The 27,277-nt window shown below is 37.6% G+C and overlaps 1 protein-coding gene across 7 annotated transcripts in view; it reads right to left on the bottom strand.

Moving 5' to 3' along the window:
• The window catches only part of CDKAL1 (CDK5 regulatory subunit associated protein 1 like 1), a 721,376-nt gene that overhangs the window by 363,531 nt on the left and 330,568 nt on the right, over positions 1 to 27,277 (bottom strand). For all 7 annotated transcript variants that reach the window (XR_004313468.1, XM_032462575.1, XM_014557197.2 and 4 more), the window contains one exon: positions 6,688 to 6,833. Coding sequence is in view for 6 of the 7 variants with exons in the window: in XM_032462575.1 (XP_032318466.1) it covers positions 6,688 to 6,833 (146 nt within the window). In the remaining variant the exon portion in view is untranslated. The remainder of the gene's footprint in view (positions 1 to 6,687; positions 6,834 to 27,277) is intronic.

Here is a 27,277-nt window from a genome sequence, read left to right as displayed (position 1 = left end):
TTTGACAAAGAACGTAACCTAACAATAGTTTTGTTTTGTTTTTCCCTCATAGAACCCAGAGCACCAAGCCCCACGTCTGCTTACAGGAGGCAACTCTAATTGCCATTTGACCCTTACCATTTTTGTTTTCCTAAAACTGCAACGTCTCTGGGCTTCCACGGTGTCACCTCCTCCTGGGTCCCCTCCTATGCTGGCCTGACCCTGCCGTTTCAACCTCTGCCCCAGATCCTTTCCTTTCCCATCACTCAAGTATTGGCACTCCCGAGATGCCATTCTTCTGGAGGATCTCATCGCCCACAGCTTCACCTGCTGCCCACACGCTGATGGCTCTTTCTCTCTACACTCCCATCGACCCCAGGGGCTGCTCACCCTTATTTTCTACAGGCCATAGGAGCTCTTCTTGGGTTTCCTACACTGGCACTGCAGATTCAGTATATCCAAAACAAAGCTGTTATCTTTCCCACTCAAATTCCTCCTTCTCCTGTCTTGGTTAACTACATCATCCTCTCCTGTGTCTAGAGACAAAACATCACAGAGCCATCCGTGACACTCACGCCTACATTCCTCCTCTTCCCCTCTAACCACACACTGCAAATTTTATCTCAATATTTGCCGAATCCGACTCATTGTCTCCGTCTCTAGAGAGACATGGCTTAGATGAGAACAACAACACAGTATGATCTTTGGGTCCCGGCTCAAGACTAACATGACCTGAGTTTTCATCAAGGTTCTGTCAATAGCTGCATGACCATGGGGAAATTACATAACCTCCTTGGGCGTTAAGGATTTAACAAGCTAACACATGCAATACCCTCAAAGTAGTAATGGGCACAAAAGTAAAACTCAAAAATATTAGTTATTGGATTTCTTACTGTTAGCATGTGAAGTGTTGATACTGGCATTGTTACTGTTCCATTTATTATAGTGCTGGGCACAAAACTGATAAATGAAAAAGTGAATCATTTAGTTACCATGTATTATTAGTGTTGGAAGGAATCCTGTTTCACAGGCCAAACTGAGGAGCTAGTCCCACTGTGCATTAAGTCACTATGGGATTTCAACAAGTCTTTTTAACCATGTGAACCCTGACCATCACTCTGAAGTACAGATTAAAAATACCTAACCTACATATTTGCCTAGGTTTTTGTGACAACGTCATGACAGTATGTGAGCCCTGTGGAATAAAAGAAGCACTCCAAAAGGAAAAATGCTTACTATTAGTATATGACTTCATAGATATGTGATCCTTATGTTTACAACAAAACACTGAGATGAAGAAAACATACAGGGGATTAAGGGAAGGTAGCTTCTTAGTTCCTGAAAAAAAAAATCATAATACAAGAGAAGGTAGAAAGAGATTAGGGAAGATGAGATTTCTCTCTTTACCAAGCTAGAAGGAAAATTTAAGTCAATAGAAAATTTAATTACCTTCAACCAATAAATCAAACTTGGGGGAATCCCCAAATAATATGGTATTTAGCACATGATACGAACATCTTCCAAATGTAAATACAATGTTGTGTTGCAAAAGGAAAAAATAAGTGTTTTTCTACTAGATAACTGTTCCAATTGTATGTATTCATTCTCTTGAAAAAATTTAACAGTAGCAAGGGAGGGAAGGGAAAAGAACAGAACTTCACTACCTCAGAAAGAAATCTGACAAAAGATAAAAGCATGAACAAGACCCGAGGGACTCCCCAAACAACAACCCAGTTAAAGATATTAAAAATGATGAAGTAAAGCCAGAAAACATCTTTGAGGGAAGTGTTTTGCCTAAATTATTTTGGAGGTGGTTATTCAGTGAACAGAAACACATCTGGAAATGCATCTGGAAGAAAACTCAATTATTGAATCCTTGCTGAATAGTTCTTTTTATTTGCAATGTTCTTTTCTTCTATTCTGACAAATATTGCTATTTATGTTTCCAAGCTGTTAGGAATAAAGCTAGACAGAGGGAAAAAAAAACAGAATAAAATACAAATTTAACCTCACTTGTCTTTTATCAGATTGTGCTCCAGGACGAACACGTGGATGATTGGGACCGATGAAAGGAAAGAAAAGAATGTAGGATGTTAATGAGTTAGCATCACTGTTTTGTTTTGTTTTGTTTTGTTTTGTTTTGTTTTGTTTTGTTTTTTGCAGACAGACTGGAAAAGGAGGTCACAGGACAGGCTGGACAGAATGAGATAACTCTGGGATGCTCTTAGAGACATCATCCTGCCAAAGTGACCCTGGCTTCGTGTCCCTGTGCCCCTCCACCATCTGAGTGTACAGTGCAGAGATCAGAGGATGGAACTTTCTGTGCAAGGCGGCCACTTCCCTTCAAATATGTTCTTCCCACTAAAACGTCCGTCTTCACCGGAGTGCCCTTTAGTTACTGGTTGTGGCATTTCACTTGGAGATCTCTGGCTGTGTAAATGGGTAATTCAGGGCTAAAAGGGTTAGTGTCCTATGGGAAACAAGAGGAATTAATCCAGAAGTACGTAGTACATTGACAAATGATCATGGCAAATTCTGAGACAAATGATATCATGGAAGTAAAAGTCAAGACAAGGCTGCTACAGTATGGTGCAACTTACTTTAGATACGTGCAACTTGCAAGCAAGAACACAACTGGGCATTACTTCATTCAAATTTTACTGACTGAGGGAGATGGATCTTGTCTCCCAAGTTTAAGATCTAGTAAACATACACCAAAAGGCCACTGGACTGCTAACAAAATAATCTGTGTCAACAGTTAGGTCTTTTGATATACAAACCATTTCATTTCTTAAACTGTATCTATCAAAGGGACATTCTTAGATATTTCTTTCTTACTTTCATGTGTGAATTGGAAGGCTCAGCGATTCTTCTACCGAGCATTAGAACATATGCTTGAGAGAAGAACTTTCATGCTGCACCAATTTTTAAAAAAACCGATGTGAATATATGTTGGGGAGTGAATGAGTACATTCAATGCTGCTCAAATGGGGAAAACCCAATTAAAGTTTATGTCCAAGGCCCCAAGGTCCTGGGAGCCCTAATTATATCCTCCCTATATATCAGAGTAAAAAACCTTCTCAATGGGAAAGGAAGTCTTTAAAACTACATGAGAAAGCAAAAATTAATGATTCAAGTTTTAAACTTGTTTTAATCCCAGTATTATGTGAAAAAGATAACAGAGAAGGCAGGTAAGTGACCTATAATAAAAGTAGTAAAATTTATGAGGTCGTTACTAAAAATTATAAAAACATGCATCTCTCTAAAACCAGAATCACGTCTCTTGCTTTTGTTCTGTGTAGTTTTCCTCCACATCCCTCCAAAGCCCATCATGTATTTTAAGGAATCATCTTATCCCTTTAAATAAAAACATCAAATTACTTAGTTAATTTTCCAACTGGATTAATCAATCTGAATAGAATCGTTTCCGTCATATGAGTGTCTGCTCATGACCAGCTGTTTTAAATTAGTATATTAAGTAATTTAGACACTTTTCTTTGCAAAGGTTGCATGATTTAATAAATTCCCATATGCCCCAACATGTGCCAGCACTACTAGGTTATCTCCAGTCCAGCTGCTGTCATGACAGGAGCTGCCAACTTTCAACCAACTGAAAAGAATAATGAATCAGCAGCAAGTCGGCTCGTATGTGAACTTCTTCTGCTCCCAGCTAAAACACAGGCCAATTTCAGCCATAAAGAAAATTAATTAAAAAGCCTTCACCTCCGCTGTTTGGGCAACACGGCATGACAAATGCCGCTGCATCAGTGGTTGAAGGGCCTGCAGCTTCAGGTAAGATCCTATAGCTTGGATTTCAGTCTTAAATGCTGTTGGTTGTTTTTTTTTTTACAGATTGGATTTTTTGAGGAAATAGATCAGGAAATGCCTTGTGTCCCTAAATTTGTAACATGAATATTCGATAAGCCTCACACTGCTGGAGAATAAATAAATGAGACTTTTGTTTGTTAAAGGCTCATTACAAAAAACGGACTTCAAAGGCTTCAGAGGAAACGAGGTAAATGAAAAGGGCCACATGTACACAGAAGCTAAAAAACAGATCAGAGCACCAGACGCACAACTTTGAGTGAGAGCCACTGTCTGAATGAGCATGATGCATAAAACAGTGGTAGAGTGTTAGACCCTCATTCTAAGAATGACAATATTGCATTAAATTTTGATTAAAAACTGGACAGAACAATTTTGTGCGGATCAGTTATCCAGACTAGGGGTTCTATAGAAACCTCTGAAACTTGGATGTTTCCAATAAGCACGAATCTATGTGGCATAAAGCTATGCTAGTTTTTTTATAGGGGAAAGTAAACACGTAGAGCAGACGTCTGCTTATAATTTTCCATTTATTTCTAAATGCCCATCATAGTTGGAAATGACTCACTGGATGGATGGACTTCCCTGAGGACAGGAAAACTTACCCACTGAGGAGCAGAGTTAGGTTAGAGAGTCCTCACAGGAGTGAGGCTCCACTGTTTTTCACAAGCAACAGAATGGACTGGATGAGACATACAATTCTTTGGTGCTGATGAACTGTCTAAAACCATATATAGCCCAGAGTTAATTTTTAAAACATCACCTGGAGATGCTAACTGTCTTAACTTCTATTCTACAATTCCAGTGATTCACAGCACTTGAAACTGAAATTGTGGATGGATGGGTGAGACGGGGTGTCTTCTCCAGGCATCTCTAATTTCCTCTTTCTGGGATCTCCAGTATTTCCAACCCTGGAGCCCTGGGTAGATTACTTGGCTCTGGAGTCTTCCAGACAGTTGGGATAGTTCTAGAAAAGCCACATGGATGCCTCAGGGTAATTCAGAAACCAAAGAAATAACAATGAGCTTAGCGCTGTTTTCTCAAATCCTTTGATGTGATCATCTTTTGACCCCTATTTAGCTCATGGATGCTGTTGAAACTGTTCAAGATGCAACAGATTTAAAAGGTCCAACTCTGGAGTAACACAAAAGGCTAGACGTTGTTGAGAAGTCGTTGCCCTGTTAAGCAGTCACAGTAATTCCCCCAAACAACTGAGTCAGCACTCACCCAAACGGAGGTGGAGAAATGTTGATTCCTTAATCTCCTTGAATCACATCAGTGTAACTTTTGGAAAGTGTTCTAGTCTACTCTGCATAACAGGATGCATGCCTACACTCGGAAAAATCTTGTGCAACAGCTATGAACTGTGTGCACCATCTGCTACTGCTCTAGTAAGCAAGAGGCAAGAAACTTCACAGGTGTAAGTACTTATTTGCAGTTTTGAAAACATGCCATTTACCAGTGCCAGTGTGCCCAAAAGGTCTCTCTTCCATGACACAAGTTTACCTATAACAAGCTAGAAATAAATGCAAAGGACAAGCCAATGAGAGACATCCAACATAAACATCCTTACTCTTCAGCCTTGCCCTCAGTTCTGTTCAAGATCAGGAAGTATTAGAGATGAGAGAGATCCATCATTATTCTGTTTTCTACTTTGAAAGTTGTATATACTCAATGAGTATACAAGTAAAATCCATCCTAGAATAAATATACTTTCTACTGACTGATTTGAATATTCAAACAATCAGCTGTATTTGCTTGAATGCACACTACGTGTCTTTATTTCTGGTGGTGAGGATAATCAAGACATGCCGGGAGTGGGGGTGGGGGACACATAAAGGGAAGATGAGGAAGGACAGAGAAAGAAAATAGAAGAAAAAGATTTTTAAAAGATTTGTAAACAGTCAGGACAAGTGACTAACTGAAGGTGGAAAAAATAATTGCTTCCAATTTGTATAAAGCAATAATATCCATGTAGTACTCGGTACAAAGGTACATAATTATAAACAAGAAGATGGAAATAAAGAATTATATTTTAATTAAGAAACACAACAGAGGGAAAAATTATGGGAAAAAATTGTGGAAAGTAGGAAGAGCCATGCCACAAATATGCCAAGATAAATGACACAGCCCCAGAGGGGGGAACAGGGCCCCAGACTTGAGAACTTCGCCATGACCTTGGCCTGCACCATTTCCTGCCTTGTATAATCACAGAAGGCATTCAGTGTTTGGTGATGATGAGAAGTGGGATTTTGAAGAATATAATTATAGGCTGCAAGTGTTTTCTGTGGAAACAAAATTATCATTCACGTCTGAGACTGGGTAAATATGCCTTAATTTTGGTCCATGGCAACTTGAACTTTAAAAAAACAGAATCCCCAAACAGCCTTATACATCTCAATTCTTCAAGAATACTCCAGGGATAAGTGTGTAGAGGCAGAAACATTCTCAGATCCTCTTCAAAAAATGCTATTTTGTATAAAATTATCTCTTTTGTAGTGACATGATTTGAGCTACCTCCATATCAAAAGCAGCTGACAACTTCAGAAGGCCGCATTAAAGAAGGTTTAAGCAGAGCAAAGCTAAGGCAGTTTTCATCTGCTAGGTCAGGTAGAGAGACATCACCGCGCACATAACCTTAGAGAGATTGGGGACTGGCCGCCAGTGAACGGCATGTGATGCCCAGATGGAAGGTGCATGTAAACTGAGGGGAGAGAAGAAACCACATCAAGGGTGTCTAAGGAACACTGAAAGGCTTTGAAAGCTTCGAAAGTCTTGCCTCTTTCTCTGTACCTTTAATTGTGGCTACCGTCAGTGCATTTTTGCCACATGCTTTTAAAAGAAAAAAGAAATGGTTATTTTCTTAAGTGCTAACAGACTTACTTCTCTTTCAGAAAATCCACGACTCTTTTGAAGTCAGCCACGCAGTATTCTCTTTTCATTTCCATGAGCACCGTGTCAGAGGCAGACTGGACCGGTATGTGCAGGAAAGCATAGACTCGGGGATGATTGAGGATTTTTGCCATTTCCTTTAAAGAGATGGAAGGAGAAAACATTCATCATTTTCACAAATCAGGGAATGGTTTCCCTTAGATGAACACTCACAAGTGCTAAACAAATAGCATAGCTGAAAACAGACCAATCAGCTAGGATCTCAGAATGAACGTCACCTGCATCACTCCAGGATGACAAGTGGGAATTTCACATTGCTTTTGGAGGATTTCATGTAAGAGTTATATCCTCATGGTCACTACCTCTCTTAGGTGACAAAACAGAGATAAACGCATGTAATGTCTGAAGAGTAAAAAGGTTTCTGAGTACTTCCAAATAAATACCACTCTTCCCTTTCCTCAAAGCATTTTCTATTCTGCCTTCTTCCATTAGCAGGAGGAACAGCAATATTTAAGGCGAATTGTCGAAGCCATGCGGTCCTGTGTACTTGAATAAAGTTCCCAAATTCAGAGTAAGTCAATAATTTTTTTTTTAAATACCTATGACTCCCCTGTTTTTTTTTTTAACATTTTTTATTGACTTATAATCATTTTACAATGTTGTGTCAAATTCCAGGGTAGAGCACAATTTTTCAGTTATACATGAACATACATATATTCATTGTCACATTTTTTTCTCCATGAGCTACCATAAGATCTTGTGTATATTTCCCTGTGCTATACAGTATAATCTTATTTATCTATTCAACAATTTTGAAATCCCATATATCCCTTCCCACCCTCCGCCCCCTTGGCAACCACAAGTTTGTATTCTATGTCTATGAGTCTATTTCTGTTTTATATTTATGCTTTGTTTGATTCTTTGTTTGTTTGTTTGTTTTGGATTCCACATATGAGTGATCTCATATGGTATTTTTCTTCCTCTTTCTGGTTTACTTCACTTAGAACGACATTCTCCAGGAGCAACCATGTTGCTGCCCTGTTTCTTTTTCAAGTAGTTAGTGAACACTTATGTTTGAGTACTACCATGCAAAAGGCATGGTATCAGACAGTGAAGCCAACCTGGTCACCTCCCGATATCTGCCTTTCAGCTGCGGAGTTCAAAAGAACAGAAATCAGGGAAGAGCAGGAAGAAGAATCTGTCTTGCAAAGTTAAAGAGAGCAAACTGGAGTGAAACACATGAGGAAATCCAGAGACGGTTTTAAATTCCTCCAAGGATATAAAGTGGGTAGGAAAAAGAGTGACAAAACGAAAACTGGAAACAAAACCATCGATGTGAGCAATACGTAAAAATGTGACTAATTAACGGCCCATCAATGGCGGGGAGGGAAAAAGGTTGGGAGGAGGGAGAAGGGGAGGGAGACGGGTGCGTACGAGCGCAGAGTCCAGAAGAGATAAAAATGTCCAGAAAGGGGTTGCCCTTCAACAACCTGCATGTGTCCTACGGTTCTGAGTTTTCACAGTCCTGCACTAGCAGTTCTATTATCTCACTTCATCGTTAGAACAATATTTTGAGGGATTTTACAGAGTCAAAGAGCCACCTAGTTCCACAGTGACCTCTTAGCTATTCAGGGGTCAGTCATGCATTTTTATCACCCGTGTCCTTTGATCCTCCATTTTCTTTCCACCGACTATGAATGTTAGTATTTTCACCAAAGTGGAAGAAAAGAATGACTAATTCAAACCACTCACCTTCTTAGCAGCTGTTTAAAAAAAAATCCTTCAGACTAAGAAATTCAAACAACCAAATGACATTACTCATGGATATTCTTTATCTACCTTCTCTACCAGGAATTTACAGGTAGATAACCTTGTTATATACAGATAAATAACTAAACTGAAACTGGAGTTGATGAATATTTTATTTAGCAGAAAAATAAGTAGCTGACACATTATCTGAAGATGTCCTTCACAAAACGGTGACATTTCTTGTCTGGGTATTTAGTCAGAAGGCTCTGCACCTCCTCACTCAGCATCTTCCCCGGATAAGGCTGTGGGAGGCAGGGCAACCTTTATCACTGCGCACTCTATAGTAACTGTGTTGGCCTTCTGTTTTGATTCTCTGCCTTTCAGGTTTTTCACACCTGAATATCAAGATTCTCCAACAGTGGAAGGGAAAAAAAAATTGTACAAAAAAAACTTTGTTTTCTAAAGGGACAGGACTCAGCTTTAACTAACTTTCAACATACATGCTGCGGTAAAAAAGCAGTACACCTTAACAAATCACACAATTTGTGAAACAGAATTTCACTCAATCTCTGTGCCTTGGTTTTCTCATCTGCAGAATGGAGATACTAGTAATACCCACCTCATAGGGCTGCTGGGCTACTGCGAAAATTAAATAAGATAATCCAGTACGTGCTTGTATGTAAGCACTCAATATATAAATGGTATAATGGTCTTCTTCTTTGGAGAGTAAAGTTCATGGTAACATTTTCATACACATTATGGGAACTTACCAATAAATAAAATAGCTTTTCAACAATGTAATTCCCTTTACTAGTAAGTGAAGGAGCAGTAACTTGTACTGATTTGCAAAAAATAAATTTGAAAGGGGTTCCCAGCAAACATGACCCCGGGCCAGAAAGGGCAGAGCGGTTTCTGCTGGAAACACGCAGGGCGGCCTACTACTATAAACAGGATGCTGTGCAGATGAAGTGCTGCCTTGTTACAGTGTGGCAATTTACAAATTAAAGCGTTAATAGCTAGCAAGTAGGATAAATCTGGTGGGTTTTTTCCCTTTGGCTCTCAAAATAAGATTCCCCACTAGTAATTATCTACAGCTTCATACTACAGACTTTGCAACTTTATAATGGTAGGCACTAGAACATAAAAGTGAAAAAGACCAAAAACAACTTGCCCCTTAATCAAAGTCTGCATTTCTGCTACGAAAAGGATCACAACTTAACACAGATTAATGTACCCCAAAGAGACAAAGCACTTATTTTCTGCTTCGTTTTTCCTTCTGTCCTTCTTCTCACTCAGCACTGTTGGTTAAGAATAACCTCTTGTCTCCTCCCCTTTAAAAATTCTCTATTTTTAATGTTCAGCTTAGAGTTACAGGTTCAGTGCAAGAGACTCCTCCTTCCTCTATGACTCTACAGCAGTCTGTTCCTGGCGTGACCGAAGTATTTCCTTGGTACAACCTTGCAACATGATAGTGAGCCTGTAACATGGGAGCTCGAGGAGAACAGGGGTTGTTTTCCTCATCTCTCTGGATCCCTGCAAGGACTAGCACCGGGCTAAGCACACTGCCGAACATGGACAGATACGTGTGAGTCAGAAACTTCATCAACCTGAGAAGAAAGACATTCAAAATACAGCTGCTATTTGATAGGAAATCAAATTTTCAATTAATAATAGTTCCATTTGGCTAAAGCAGGTTAAAAAAGCACTTATTAAAGCAGGTAAACAAGCATATAATCAGCCTGCCTTCATTTTTGGAAGTGAAAAATTATCTATGAATATATAAGTAAATACATACATAAGTAAAGATCAGGCACTCTATAGGTAGTCCCACCAGGGGCTGTATTTCTAAAAGGCTGTTGGAGCTTTGGATTGGAATCACAATGTATATTCTTACTGAAATAATTTATAAATGGGGTACAGGGTGCAGGTTAACCAAGAATGGCAGCCACAAGCAACCTGAGGCTCTGAGCTGGGTAAGAGAGTCTGCAGAGACAGGCAGGGGTGTGAGGGCATGTGTGCACACAGGTGTGTGTAGGTCTCGTGTCTGTGAGCACATGCACATGCCTCTAGAGGAGTGCCGGTAGTACTTAGCATAGAAAAGGTATCTATTTTAATAAAAAGGTCATTTTTAATTTCAGGGTTGATGGATCAAGGCTGCTTAAAATATAGATGGTGACTATTTTATTGGCAAGGGCCAGAGAATGGCTAAGAGATCAACAAAACATTATTCCTGGCTGGTGTTTTCACATGGAGCTCTCCTATTACAAGCTGGTAATCATCTTGGTGTTGGTTAATTTTTAATGAACTTGAAAAGCAAACATAAAAATAATGAATGGAAACAGGCCTACTTTTAAAAAGCAATCTTATGTATGGTACATTTTTAAAAGAAATGTTAAACCTCATTTTTATCACCTTGCAGTAATCAAATTAACCATCGTATTCTTCCTGGTTTTGAATATATAAAACTGCTTAACAAAGTCACTCAGTGTGTGATACTGTAAAATGTATTAATACTTGCATTCAGATGTCTCTGCGCTCACACTGACAGTTACCAGTCAGAAGCCCTCTCAGACTGTAGCTTTGTTAGGAAGTATATGCATATTTAAAAAGCTAAACTTTACATTGTTATGTTTTTTTCAACTAATCTAAGATATATGATGAAGCAATAAAAAAAAAAAAGACAACCTATATCATTACCATTAAGCATTTTAAACACAGTTTGAGATATAACTCACAATCCATATAATTCACCCATAAAAAGTATGCAATTAAATGTTTTTTAGAATATTTACAATATGGTATAGCTTGCCTGGAAAATTCTTATTTATCATGCAAAATTAAACTCCATTCGGAGTGAAACCTTCTGTGGCCCACGTAACCCTGTTCTACTCCTGTAACTGATACATACTTCCATTCCCATATTTATTGTAAACTGGTTAAGAAAAAGGATTCAGCAGTCTGACAGGCTTAGGGCCTATATCCAGTTATCCCACTAACTGCTCTTCATTCTGGACATATATATTTTAAATGTTTCCAAGAGTTAGTTTTCTTCAGTTATAAAATGACAATGTGTCAGCAGAAAGCATTAGGCTATGCTGTATAACAAATAATCTCAAAAATCTCAGTGGCTCCTAACAACAGAAATGTAGTATGTGCTCATGCTACGTCTTTGTCATGATTAGGCTGAAGCTCTGTTCAAGTTGCCTCCACTTCCAGACTCAGGGTGTGCAAGAAGCAGGGAGAAAAGAGAGACATACTGAGACAGGAAGGAAGGAGGCAGGGCACAGCCATTGAATGAATGACACAGCAATTAACACCAAGATGATAGAAAATTCAACTCCCATTAGGCCTTGAGGCCCAAGATGGTGGGAGATTTGACCAAGTAATAAATCTACTTTTACTCAGCTGTGGCTCACTCTTGAATTCTTTCCTGCATGAAGCCAAGAACCCACACTCGGTGGGGCGCGTCCCAGGGACTCAACCAAGACCTGAGACATGGCCATCCTCTTGCCCCACATTTTCCTGTATCAATACAGAATCACTGGCTTTAAACCTTCTGCCCGGAAATAGCTCCTACCACTTCTGCCCACATTTCACTGACCTGTGCAAGTCACATGGCTACTCCTGAGTTTAAGTAGACAGAGATTCTAATACTCCCACAGGGAGGGAAACCAGAATATTTGGTAAACAGTGATACAATCTACCACAGAAGTAATAAAAATATCTACATCAGAGAGGGAGGGGTCAGACGAGATACATAACAAGTGCTCAGCTGAGTGCCTGACACAAGTCAGTGTGCCCTCATCAAAGCAGGCAGCTCTGTGTTTACATGTTTATAAAACGCAGGGGAGGTTACTGCCGTCTTTGTACCCCCAATCCCAGAAACATACTTTGATGTTTAATAAATGCTTGCTTAGCTGCATCATTTTACATACCAAGCAACTGCAACAAGAGCAGTTAAACCATTAGAACATTCTTTCTACTCTATACCACCTAACACATGAAACAAAAGTCCTTTAGTTAGGCTCATTTGGGATAATCAGACTATACACAAATGAGAGTTAAGTATTTTTCCATCAATCTTTTAACATCTGCCTTTCTACTGGATTCTTTAACTATTTCTATCATGTTTAAGAGAAGCCCAAAGAAGAACTGTCTATGCTCAATCTAACGGGGCTGCAGGCACTATTCCCATTAAACTGACCAGGTATTGATTTGTTCTTTTAAAGAGAGTGTTTGGTAGACAAGGTCTTTTTTTTAATGGAAAAAAATTAAAACATGTACCTGTTCATATTATGTAATGTTTGAATCACAACAAATTGTACTGTTAGCTTTCCTCTTTGTTACTTTATTTTAAAATGAATATGGTAAAATTTACTTTTTCATGTATGTTCAGTTTCATGAAATTTAACCTATGTGTAGATTCACAAAACCATCACCACAATCAGGATATAAGAACTCTCTTTTGATTTCTTCTCCTTAGCAGAGCAGAATAATAATTTTAAAGTAAAATCAAACACTGATAATATCAGTTGAAAATAAATGTGTGTATAATCACAACTCTTAGCATTTTGACATAGTATTGATGTATATTTTTATCTTTGTAATGTAAAGTTTGATTATCGCCTCTGACACTAAGTTGCCCCTGACACTTAGTTGCCTCTAAGATGATGTGGTGATGGTAAAGGAGCACTGGAGTCCTTTTAACATCTCTATGAAAGCTAATTAGAACAGACATTTTGTCTCAACTTATTTTAATGCAAACACTGAAAATGTTAACTCTTTGCAGTTTAGAAGTGAATTTCCTGTTCTAAGTAAGTTATAGAGCAAATGTAAATTAGAATCTGTTCACAGTTATCTACTCCTTTTCATTTGGGCTATAAGGATTGGAAATGTTCTCTTTTTATGCTTCCTCCTTGACTTTCTGATGCCATTAATGATAATTTATTTTTAGATTGCTGAGAGTAAATGCAGGTGCTGGTAATTCACTGAGTGGCAGTTACAGTGTCATTAATGAAGCAATGGGTGAAATATGACTCTGGTCTTATTTTATCTTGACTTACATGACTTTGGGAGTGTTGAAGGTGACTCTAAAATAGGATCTCCTAGAATACAGGCACTGTCGTTTTGACCTTCACCTAGAAGTCTTTGTAGGATTCATTCCAAAATAACCATGTTGCTTAATCAACTGGGTCATTCAATCATTCATTCATTCATGCAACTCTAATTTAACTATTTAAGCACCAGGCATTAAGCAAGGAGACAGATCAACAAGATACACTCTTGGCGTATGAGCATGCATGGTAAACTGCATGCTGTACAGTGTGCACTGGCACAGACAGTAAAACCGCCTGGAACAGCAGTAAGTAAAATAACATCACATTGCTACAGCAGGGATGAGCGTGAACACACTGTACTAAGTGAAATAAGCCAGACACTAAAGGACAGACATTGTGTGATTTCCCCCATGAGGTACCTAGAATAGCCACGTTCACAGAGATGACGGAGAGAGGCAAGGGGAGTTATTGTTTAATGGGTATAGAATTTCGGTTTGGGACAATGAAAAAGTACGAGTGATGGGTAGTGGTGATGGTTGCATAACATTATAAATGTACTTAATGTCACTGAATGGTACACTTAAAAACAGTCAACAGGTAACATACGTAAGATCAAAGGCTGTGTATTTTGTAAAAAATAATCCAGTGACCTGTCATATCAACTCTGCTTTTTTTAGCCTAATAATATCAATTTTAACTTTAAAAGAACATTTAGGAAAAATAAGAATTACATTTGGAGACCACTTAATGATTCTCTAGTTCTTTATTCTTTTATCAAATATATCAACTGTTAACATTATTCGCTGGAATAACTTTAAAGAGAGAATTGTTCGTTTGAGGTTTAGACTTACAGATCTTACAGACTTAAAGAGGCTAAACCTGTTACATACTTCCAAAATAAAGATGCATAAAGTAATTAGTGTACATAATATAATGAAAAAACACTGCTCTTTTTCAAAATGAATATTTTTCTGTATTATAAAGTAATATATACTTATTTTTGAACTTTTGGAAAATAGAAAAATAGAAAAGAAAAATGAATCACAGTTAAAGCAATCATTGTTAAAAGAAAAATTCATTACTCTTACTATCATCTTGAAACATTTAAATTATAAAACTATATATGATACCACTTGGTGGGTTCAGAAAAAGTAAAATGATTTTCAAAGACCAAAAGATTAAGCTAATAATATTTCTTGACAAATACATCGTTCAGTATGAACTTAATTTCTTCAAAAATGAAAGAAGAAAACCTTTCTTCTAAGCAGGGTCCAAATCACCCAGGCACTTACACTCAGGGGCTAATAATGCTTTCACATTAGCATAACAGGAGAGAAATCTGAATATGAAAACAACAAAGGAGAATCAGAGATAAGAATCAGCAAAACAGCTTATAATCATTCCCGAAGAAGTGATTACCACTAGAGTAATGTTGTCCCTGGAGCTGTGATGAGAGAGCAGAAGTAAACAGACAAGAAAGAAATCTCTTTGTTCAAAAAGACACAAAAATGAGAATGAAAGTAAAAGGAGAAAAGAGAGATGGGCAAGTCTTTCCCTACTCTCAAATTTATTGTAATATAAGGGAACTCTCAAAAACATAGACTATAATTGGCATGATTGTTAGAGGAAAGAAGAAAACTCTCGGCACTCTCCAAATCACAATACTGTGAAGTGGTACAGCAGCAGCAGTAACAGTAGTAATAATGGTAATAGCAGGTAGCATCTTTATGTGCTAGACATCTTGCTGATTAACAATGAAATCTGAGGGCGTCCCTGGGTACAAAAGCCCCTCTGTGTTCCCTCTTGTTTGTAGGGGGTAAAAAAGGTTTTATTCCCCTCGGCCTTCCCCAAGTTCCAAAGAGTAGACTCCAGCAACTACTAACTAGGGAAGTGAGGGAACGCAAAAACAAAGGAAAAACAGTCAAGCAAGAGCAGTAATAATAGCTTTAACAATAAATAGTTCAGTGATAAAACAGTCTTAGTTCTTCCTCAAGGGATACATAACAATCTGAACACATTATCTTTGAGCTGAGCCGCAGAAAGTGAGACCCACACCCAGGTGGAGGATGGTGATGACATGCTGACCATAAGCATGTAGAATGGCTAGAACCAGAATGTTGATGATTAAGATTCCTGAAACATCACCCTGTTATATCACCATCAACTAATCAGAGGAAAGTCCACAAGCTGCAACCCTCATCTCAAACGTTGCCTTTAAAAATCCTTCCCTGAAAGCCATCAGGGAGTTCAGGTCTTCAGAGCATGAGCTGCCCATTCTCCTTGCTTGGTGCTCTGCAATAAATGCTGTACCTTCCCTCACTGTAATAGGGTGATGGCAGACTGGCGTTGCTGCGAGTCAGGTGAGCACTCACAAGTAACAACACGCATTATCTCAATTAAATTTCTGAACAAACCTAGAGATTAGTTTTACTGAATCTAAGACTCAGAGAAGTGAATACCTTGCTCAACGAACAATGGTACAGCTGGAGTATAAACACACTCACACTGAGCCTTGAAAGTTACCAGAATAGACCATCCAAAATAGGCCTCTTTGGCATATGGATTATTTGGAGCTAGAGGCCACTGAGTATCAGCAGACCCAGGAAACCTCTAAAACCAGGAAAATTTCCATTTTTAAAGGAAGAACTTGGGAGGGGGCTGTAAATATGGAAATTCTGTACTAGGAAGAGGGGAACAAAATTTTAACAACCCCTATCAATGGTGAAGGCAAGACTTGAATATGTGTAACAAACTTTCCTAAACAATCCTCATTTACCACATTTTTTCTGGTCACCGTCCCAGAACTTGTCACCCAGGAGCTCCAAATCCAGGTTCTTTGGTTTTACGCATAAGATGTACATAAACCCAAGCTCTAAACACCCTTTTGGGTTACTGATTGCTAGGTGCTTCCATGCATGTAAGTTGGAAGCACATGTTAATAAGCTTCTGTTTTTCTGCTGTTAGTCTATCTTTGGCCAGTCTAACTTAAAGAACTTCACCTGGAGAACCCAAGATGGGTAGAGGAAAAGATTTTCTTACTCCCCGTCACTCTGCTCCATCAAATGTATCTCACAAAAGTATCAGCCGATTGATCAGTGATCCTCCTTAAACCTAAAATCATTCTTGAGAGCAGCACTAATTCTCGTGATAATGTTAAATAATAATAAATCATTGCTGGAAGCAGGGCTGGAAATAAGCAGTGGAGAGTTGTCTCCCCAAAACAAGACCAAAAAAAAAAAAATCAAAGACAATTTAAATATTTTGCTTTGCAAAATTCTCCTTACGTCTGATTTATTAGAAACGTGTGGGTTTTTCCCAAATGTCTCAAAATGCATGAATTAAATGGCTCTTATTATATTACTTGAAATTAAAAGATAATAAATTAATAGGATCTTTACACTCTTGCTGCTGAATAATACGGAATTTGAGCTCAAACTGATAAATGGGTGTATAATTTTTATAAAGCAACAAAGGGGGCATATTTCCTCCTTGTTCTACTTTAATTGTTCTCCCTTGGTAAAACTGGCTTCTCTTGTCAGTTCTTTAATTGGAGCTGAAATGAAAGCATTTCCAGTTACTGCATAGCAGGCTACCTTGTCTAAGTTAAGAACACCTTGTCAGAATATTTTCTGAGATTCTAACCTGCTGCTTTTTTAAGTGCTGTGGTTCCAAAGTTACAGGATCACATAGCTTGTCTAGCATGTAAAGAAAGATCAGGAAAAACTTCCATTTGATGAGCTAAATTTACCTTTTTAGACTTGGGATATATATTTCTTTTAATGCTCTGTTATTTTTTAATCAAATAGAAGTTAAAACCCTATGCAATCCAAATAGATTTCTTCAGATCAGAGGAGAAAATGAAGATTTCTATTTTCCTCCTTTCTGTCAAGGTCTGGTTTCTACAAATACAAAAATATGATGCACTTTTTTTTTTGCAAGGTTCTACCTAATGATAACAGAAGCAATCACTTGATTTTCAGATTTTCAGATCTGAATGTTGCCATTTTTATAGGATTAAAGTATTATTTTGTAAAAAGGTAACAGAACAGGTCTTGAACTTTATCTCTCCATAGATCAAGCATTCTATAAATATATATATTATTAATACATTATGTTTACCTGGTTACAAAACTGGATAAACATGGGCTTAAAGAATAATGATGAAGGAGATGGAAGATCCCCTATTATATGCTAAATATTTCCTTCTGTCTTAGGTGAGGAAAATGATTTCCAAAACAATTTTTTTTAATTTCAAAATTAGCTAGAGGTTGAGATTCTAGAAGACAGACAGGAAAAGAAAGAGCTATGTCAAAGAGAGTCTAACAAAACGTGTAATATGCTGAAATGAACCCTGGTAAAGGGAGCAGGCACCTCCCCCACTTTTCCATAGAATGTTCACATCATTTCCTTTGTCCCATCCTCACAGGGCTCTAAATAACCTCTCCACAGAATTACCCACACAGGCCCAGTTCTTATAGGATATCTAGAAAGAGCTGGGATCATGCTGAAATAATAATAATTTAGTCTGAATAAATAATACTCAGTGTCCCTTGAAGAAATGGTGTCAAGCGGGAGAACACAGTCCAGATGAAAAAATGTCTCCCAGGAGCAAAATTAACACTCTGCAATGTCTTCAGCTGAGTGAAATGAAGACAGGAAAATCCAACCCCTTAGAGGTTTAAGGATTACACGTTAAAACTACCCACTAAAAATTAAAAACAAATGGGATACTCCCATCTGGGTGTTTGTTTTCCCCTTAACAAGCCATTGAATGACTTTCCCGAGCACTGATTATATGGATGATGTTTAAAAATGAACTCACTATGGATGAACGGATAAAGGAAATGTGGTATATGTATACAATGGTATATGTATTATTCAGACAAAAAAAGAAGGAAATCCTGCCATTTGTGACAACTTGGATGGACCTTGAGGGCGTTATGCTACGTGATATAAATAAATCAGACAGAAAAAGACCAACACTGTATGATCTCACTTATCTGTGTAATTTAATAGAATTCACAGACACAGAGAACAGATTGGTGTTTGCCAGTGGCAGGGATGGGAGGGGGTGAAATGAATGAAGGTGGCCAAAAGGTACAAACTTCCAGTTATGAAACAAGTAAGTACAGCATAGTGACTGGAGTTACTAATACCCTGTTGTGTATTACTAAGTTGCTAGGGGAGTAGACTTTAAAAGTTCTAGTCACAAGAAAAAATTGTTAAATATGTGTGGTGAGAGATGTTAATTAGACTTATTTCTTATTCTTACCACTTACTGTGATCATTTCACATTACATACAAATATCAAATCACTATGCTGTACACCTGAAACTAACATGTCATCTGTCAATTATATCTCAGTTAAAAAAAAATGAACTCTGTACTTCCTTGTCAAAGCATTACAACCTTCCCCTGCTCAGAGTTTCAAAACCTCTCAATTTCTCACCTTCATTCACCACACCCCATTAGTTGCTATGTGTTTCTTAAACATCTCAACACTCAGAAGTCTCTGACATTTGCCCGTATGTACTGCCTTACCATGACTTTGTACTATCCAGGTCACACTCTTCTTTCTTACAAACCATAGTGTAAGTGTGGACCCGTAGATGAGCGCAGGGTCTTGCTGGAGGAAAACCAACTAGCAGGCAAGGGTCATCTGAAAATGAATCCATTTCCAGGTCTTTAATTTCCTTTTGTGCTCTTGCCTACAACCGATCTGTCTATGGTCAAGGCTTCATGCAGGCCTCTTTCACACCTCCTTCTCACCTTTACTGAACACCTTCAGGTCACCAAGCAAAAGCTGTGAAGCTGCCTTTTTCAAAGCAACATAAAGAGTTCCCATGACTACCACCCTCACCATCCATTTCATTAAAAGTAGTGTTTCTATTAATTTCTACATTTATGCTTAATAAATATTTATACTGTTTTTGATGAATTGTGTACTACTAATAATTTAATGACAATTCAAAAAAGTGTTTTATTTTTAAATACTTAGAGCCCCATGGTCACAATTATGTTTTAATTTTTAACACATTTTGATACAGAGGATGGTAGAATGATCAACCGAAGACTTTCAAGCTTAAAAATAGATATTAGATAGAATTCTGTGGAGAAAATGGAAATTCAAATTCCAGATAAAAAAGAAGATGACATGAAATTTCCTGTTTTTTTATGTTTCACTGAATTCATTTGAAAGAGTGATGTAACAATTCTATTTTATAATTCTCTATGAGAAATATGAGAGATGACCTCTTCTGCAACTATGTTAACTTACAGTGAAAAAACATTCAATGTCAATCAAAAAATGTATGAGGTGGCACATGATCTTAAAAAGTTATTTTGGGTTAATACCAGGCAAGAGTTTCTATACCACTCATGGGTCTACAAAACAAAGTCCTAACATCTGAGTGTGGCATTCCACTCCCCAGGACTCAGGCTCCTTTCCAGTCTCATCTCCCATTTATGGCTTTCCCCTCTCCTCCCAACATACACCGACTTTCAGAAAACACATTTTCACTCAAAACAGACCTACTGTGCTTTGCCTAGAACATGCTCTGGATGTGTCACCCCTGTTCAGATGTCACCCTCAGCTGGAATGCAACTCCCCACTTCCAAGCTACCTACCCTAAACTAGCCACACCTCATTCATCAATTCCTCCTGTTTCCCAATGTACACAAAGAACTAATAATTTCTTTTCAACTCTCATTTAGAGCACTTTGTATCTCTACTAGGCAATTCTTTATTTTAATTAACCCCTTGCTTCCCCAATCAAATATTTGGTATCTTTTTGCTTAATAAAAATATTTGGTATCTTTTTGTTTAATTGAGTTGAATAGCAGTTAATTTTACCAAGAGCCAATGTGTTTAAACAAGGCCAGCTGAAGACTCCGAATTCACAACTCTCATTTTGGCTTTTTCAATGATCTGGCACAACATAATGATTTAAGATCTGTATATATTGCAAAATGATCACCAAAATAGGTCTAGTTAACATCCCTCATCACAGTGACAATTTTTTTTTCTTGTGGAAAGAATTTTTAAGGTAACTCTCTCGGTAACTTTCTAACATACAATACAATACAGTGTTATTAACTATAGTCACCATGCTGTACATTACATCCCCAGGACTTATTTAAAACTGAATGTTTGTACTTTTGACCATTTTACCCATTTTGCCCCCTCTCTACCCCTGGCAACTGCCAATTTGTTCTGTTTTTATGAGCTCTTCTTTTTCTTTAAATTTCACATAGAAGTGGGACCATACAGTATTTGTCTTTCTCTGTTTGACTTATTTCTCTTAGCATTATGTCCTCAAGGTCCATCCAGGTTGTTACTTTCTTTATCCATTCATGCACTGATGGACATCTTACTTTTTATACAAAGAATTTTTAATGAAGTTAATCAAAGTAATTTGTCATCATTTAAAAATATGATAGAATAATGATGAGTAGTATTATTAAATTATAGGAGCCTAAAATTAAAGTCATTTTTAAGATAAATAAGATACAAGGAGGTCACATGACAAAGCCAGTGGGTTGAAAAGCGGAGGATACTGCTCAAATACTAGCGAGTACTCAAACTTATCTTAATTTCCCTGTCCAAAATAGATTTTCTAAACAAACTCCACATTTGTAAACAATAAAAAATTCCACATTCACTAGCCATTTTACTATTCATGTCTCTCAAACAGCAACCAATAACAAGATGATGATTAAATTCATCTTAATTTTTTACTCAACATTAAAATGTACAACATGATATAGACACTGCCTCAGTCCACTTCAAAAATAATATACTGTACTTCATCACTCAGTAATAAAACTATTAACTGACAGCCCAAGGAGAACATGAAAACCTGCTAGTCTCAAACACAGCTCAACTTTATAGTTATCTGTATGTCTAACCTCACATCTGTTTCCTGTTTATACTTTCACAAGGTATTCTGCATTGCTTGATGTAATTATTTATTCTGCAGTACGTAAAAGTACAATACACGGCCTCCTCTAGTCCCATCTGGATGTAATAAAGGAATCAAATTTTGAAATCGCAAGACTGGGAAAGGAAACTTCTACCTTTAATCGTAACAGAAACAGAGGACTGGCCTTTTCCCTTCACCATGGACTTACTAGTAACTGTAAGAAACCCTGCCTCAGTGTAGTAGGATCTGAAGGGCCACAGGCTGGTTGAATCTGTTTCAAGCTGACTTCACAAAACCCAGTCCAAAGCTGAACCTTTGCAACATTGTATGTGGGATGTCCTTTAGGTTTCTGATTCCGTAGTAGCTGAGCAGTGCAGCTGCGATGCACTGCCAAATTGAAGCAGTTGCCAGTAAAGTTAGCATTTTATTTTATTTTTAAAGAACTTATATTTTTGGTTTAGTAAAACCCTGTAGTCTCAGATTAATGACAAAATGATTCAAACTTAGGTCTTCTACTTCTATGAACACTTCAGTACAGTCACGTCCGATTCAGTTAGAAGGATAATAAACAAAAACATCTTAAGGATATTCTAACAAAAATGTTGCTGATAAAACTGAGGCACTTTAAAACCTGTGTTTGCTCTCATGACAGTAAGACAATGTACCGCAAATTTCAAAATGACTCTAATTCCCGGAATTACATATCCTCAAATTACCAAATTATATTTTCCAGTGTTTAACTGCAAAATTTAGAGTTTATACCTATTAATTGTAAGTTTGATACCTTCTTAGTTTGGTAAAGCAGCATCAACAGCAAACATCTTTCTAATTAACAAATGCTGAATCAATTTACGTGCAAAGATTTCTGGAAGTCTATGCAGAGAATGGGACGTGGCATAGTGATGGGGACGTCATCTGTCAAGAAAACAAAGCATTTTCATGAAAAGAGACCTACAGTAACGTCAACAATAGAAAAGATAGTGATTGTGGAAGCTGAACTATCTACTAGAAAATAAATAACAAAATAATATTTGATACGGTTTTTAGAAACAGAATCATTAAAAAAAGAGAGGGAAGCAACTAAAGGTCATAGGCAAGTTTCAGTCTATGTAAGCCACATTATCTCTTGTGTGGTGCCCAGAGCTATGAGCATCTAATGAGGTATGCACTTTATCTGTAAATTTCGGCTCTTTCTATGAGGGTGATGTTTGTTACAGGCCACTGAGAGATTCAATTAATAGCGATCTTTTGCTGTCAATAGTCTAGACATGAGTGCCTTCTCAAAAGCTTTACAAGGGCAGATGGAATCATAAGTGATTGATGGTACCTTTGACAGGGAACACAAAAATTAAAGAAGAAAACTGAGACAACCCCAAGCACTAATGGCCTGACAGAAATAGAGGCAGCCTGTTCTAAGGCATAAGTAATCTTTACTGCCATCAGCAGGAATGGCAGAGTGAAGACCCCTGAAAATCCTCTCCTCCATAAAAGCAATGAGGACAGTGACAAAAATGGTCAGAATCAAGTTTTATCAGAACTCTGGAAATTAACTAAAGGCTTGCAGCAATCCGGGGAGTGTTTATTCAAGAAAAATGGAGCAATCTTGGTAATAGCAGAGAGTTACGTGGCATTTTAAACCTGTCCTTTTCTCACGTCCCACTCCCCAGTTCTGTGGCGGCCTTGAAAACCAACGAACTTCAATCAGGGTGAAAACCAGCAGCCTCGCAGCCACTGAAGGGGGCAGAAGAGGGTTGGAGCTGCTTCAAAGTTCCACTCCCAGAAAAACTGTTATTATTTGACCTGTGTGGTGATTCCATGGAAGACTCCACTCACATGGCGTTCTTATTTAACCTGACCTGGCACTCACCCAGTGAGAAAAGCCCTTTTCCCAGGGGCATTTGTCAAAAATAATCAGCTGCAACTGCTTAACATCACCCCTGCCTGGGGCTGTGAATAACAGAGCAAATAATAAGCAAATCAAAAAAACTTAAAAGGAAAAGCCAGGGGATGTGATGTCCAGAGGGGGTTTCGAAACACACTGACATATTCCTGGGAATCTAGAAGGCCATGTGCATGCAGAGGGACGTGTGCCTGTCCAGGCCATGCACCTGTTCAGTAAACATCTAAAAGGCCCTTAGCTCTCATCTCCGGCTAAATCTGAGGTTTTGCACAAGCAGGAAGTGAAAGTAGAGATGGAAGTTGTACGTGATCTGAGCATTAAAGGCATGCTCCAATATGCACATAGGACTCCTCAGAAAAGACTGAGAGATTTATTGGTTCTACGCATTTAAGGAAATCTCTGTCCAATCATTAGCTGACTGCTAAGCTAATTTGGTAAAGACTTTACTTGCCATATATACAAAGTACAGACTTTACTGAATTTTTTTCTTATTTTTTATTGAACTGAAGTAGATTTACAATGTTAGATTCAGGTGTATAAGCAAAGTGATTCCGTTACACATATATATAAATACAATTTTTCCTTTTCAGTTTCTTTTCCATTATGGCTCATTACAAGAAACTAAATATAGTTCCCTGTGCTATACGGTAGGTCCTTACTGTTTATCTATTTTATGTACAGTAATGTATAACTATTAATCCCAATCTCCTAATCTATCCCTCCCCTCCATTTTCCCCCCGGTAACCACAGTTTGTTTTCTATGTCCGTGAGTCTATTTCTGGTTTGCAGACTTTATTGAATTAATTAAGAAAAATCACTAAACAAACAAACAACAACATCAATAATAAACCCTGAGCAGAGAAGAGTAACTGATTTCTAGAGCTGTCACATTTATCTTTAAAAGTATATTTAAATGTCTAGTTTTTAACAAAAGTTGTGACACATGAAAAACACACAGGAAAAAAAGCAATTAATAGAAACTCTCCCAGCAAAGGCCCAAACATTGGACATACTAGACAATGACTTTAAATCATCATTTTAAATATGTTTGAAGAAGTAAAGCAAGTCATTTTTAAAGAACTAAAGAAAAGCATGAGAATGATGTCTCACTGAATAAAGAATATCAATAATGAGCCAGAAATTATGAAAAATAACCAGACAGAATTTCTAGTGTGAAAAGTAAAAGAACTGAAATTAAAAATTCAGGTAGGGAGGGTATTGCCCAGTGTTAGGGTGTGCACTCAGCATGCACAAGGTCCTGGGTTCAATCCCCAGTACCTGCATTAAAATGAATAAACCTAATTATATACCTTCCCAAATAAATAAATAAATAAATATATAAAAATTCACTGAAGGGGCTCAGCAGGAGATTTGAGCAGGCAGAAGAAAGAATAAGCAAACTTGAAGACAAAAATTGAGACTACTTGGTCTGAGAAACAGAGAAAAAAAAAGAATGAATAAAAATTAACAGTGCCTCAGAAATCTGTGGGACACCACAAGCACGCTAACATACACATAATATGAATTCCAGAGGGAAAGAAAAAGGCAGAAAAATATCTGAAGAAATAATGGCCCCAAACTCTGAAATGTGAAGAAAAATATTCATCTACACAACCGAGAAGCTCTACGAACTCTAAGTAGGATAAATTCAAAGAGATCTGTACCCAGCTATCTCACAAACTGCCAAAAGACAAAGGAATCTTGACAACAGACAAGCAGCTCATCATGTATGATGGATACTCAGGAAGATTAGCAGTTGGTATCTCATCACAAATCAGAGGCCAGAAGGCAGTGGAATGACGTATTCAAAGTGATGAAAAAAAGACTTTCAACCAAGAATTCTATATTCAGAGAAGCCATCCTTCAAAACTGAAGAAAAAGCTAAGATATTCCCAGATAACAAAACCTGAGAGAATACATTGCTAGGAGACCTGTGTTAGAAATACTAAACGGAGTCCTTCAGGCTGAAATGAAAGGACACTAGACAGTAACTTCAATCCACGCGAAGAAAGAAAGCGCACAGTTAAAGGTAACCACAAAGCAAACATAAAACACAGTATAAATGTGGGTTTTGGTCGTAACTCTTGTTTTTATATTTCCTAACTTAAAAGCCAACTACATAAAGCACTAATTATTAATGTGCTGATAGGTGTACATTTCAGGAAGATATAATTTGTATGGCATTATCAGCACAAAGAAAGGGAGAGGGAATTAAGCTACATATAGAGGCAAAGATTTGTACACTATTATAAAGTTGATACTAAGATTAAGGTAACCACTAAGAAAATGACTTTGAAAACTATGTATGTATGTATGTACATAAATGAATTAAAATGGCACACTAGAGAGTATTTACCACAAAAGAGGGCTATTGTAGGTTGAATTCTGTGTCACAAAAAGATACGTTGAAATCATCATCCCCGGTGCCTGTGATATGGCCTTATTTGGAAATAGGGTCTTTGCAGATGTAATCAAGTTTAAATGGGGTCATACTGAATTAGGGTGGACTCTAATCCAATGACTAGTGTCCTTATAAAAAGGAGGAAATTCAGCCACAGAGAGAGGAAATCAACATGTTAAAACTGAACAGAGATCACAGTGATCTCAGCCAAGGAATGCCAAGGACGGCCAGCCACCACCAGAAGCTAGGAGAGAGGACCAGGGCAGATTCCTCCTCAGAGCCTCCAGAAGGAATTAACCCTGCCAGCACTTTGACTGGGGACCTCTGGTCTCCCAAACTGTAAGAGAATAAATTTCTGTTTTTTTTAAGCTACTCAGTTTGTGGCACTTTGTTACAACCACCTTAGGAAACTAATATAAAGGCAGTGAAAGAGGAACAGAGGAACCAAAAAAATAACAAAGATCTGTTGAGTGGGAAAAGGAAGCTGGAAAATACAGTAGCAAATTAATGAAAAGATTAATGTCTGAAATATCAAATGATCCGTATTTAGGCTGATATTCCAGAGGACACTACACAATAAAAATTGACATAAAGCTTGCTTTTTAGAGCTATTTTAACATGTGACTATGAAAGTTATTTCTTTGGTGCCATATATGAGAGACAGACCGATCCACAATATTTTCTCTAATCAAACAGTACTTCGCATGTAGCAAACTTTTCACAGTGATTTTTAAAAACAGAAAAATTCATGCTATAAAAAGAGACAATTTTTTGCCCCTAAACTAATGAACTGGAGAACTTACAGTACTACTGTAAACAGTTTGACTTCTCTGGTCCACATGCAGCATCCTCTGATGCTAAAAATTATTTGTTACACATACACCATTCATGTCCATTATAATCTGATAGTTCTGTTTCAACACATACAAATAAAGGAGTTCTTAATAATTAAAAAACCCTATGTTCTCAATTTAGGACACAATCATCATTTACTGTTAAATGACATTAAAGAGCTCTGGACTTAAAATTTGAAAGCTTAACATTTTCATGTGGGTTATTTTTACAGTAGGCAAAGGAAGATGTGGGGAAAAGAACAGATGCATATTAGATCTAAAAACAATACACTATTTAGTAGATTAAAAATAAATAGAAGCAAGCTAAGGAACTACATTTTACTTTCTGAAAAATATGCAGAATGTCCCTCAACTATTCTATGAACCATTAACTTCATTACCAACCTTTCTGTTCTACACCATGAATCACCTGAAAATTCCATTACCCACCTGATATAAAATATGAAGATTTCATTTTACTAAGTGCTGAATTAGCAAGTGCCTAGGGTAGCCTTTCATAGGCTATCAGAGCAAAGAAATCAATATAGAAATGATCCTAGTATCAAAAGAAAAGTATAAAGGAAAAACTGCACCAATTGCCTTATGTCTTGGCCCTTCTCCGTGCTTATGAGGGAAAGTCAAAAGCAGCTTTTCTCAATGGTTTGAACATAACTGACTTCCTAAATTAATGAGGAAGATAAGGCCCACAGACAGTGTAT

This window comes from Camelus ferus, chromosome 20 (genome assembly GCF_009834535.1).
Source record: "Camelus ferus isolate YT-003-E chromosome 20, BCGSAC_Cfer_1.0, whole genome shotgun sequence".
Classification (NCBI taxonomy): Eukaryota; Metazoa; Chordata; class Mammalia; order Artiodactyla; family Camelidae; genus Camelus; species Camelus ferus.
The sequence above is the reverse complement of the archived record's forward strand: the minus strand, read 5'-3'. Positions and strand labels throughout refer to the sequence as shown.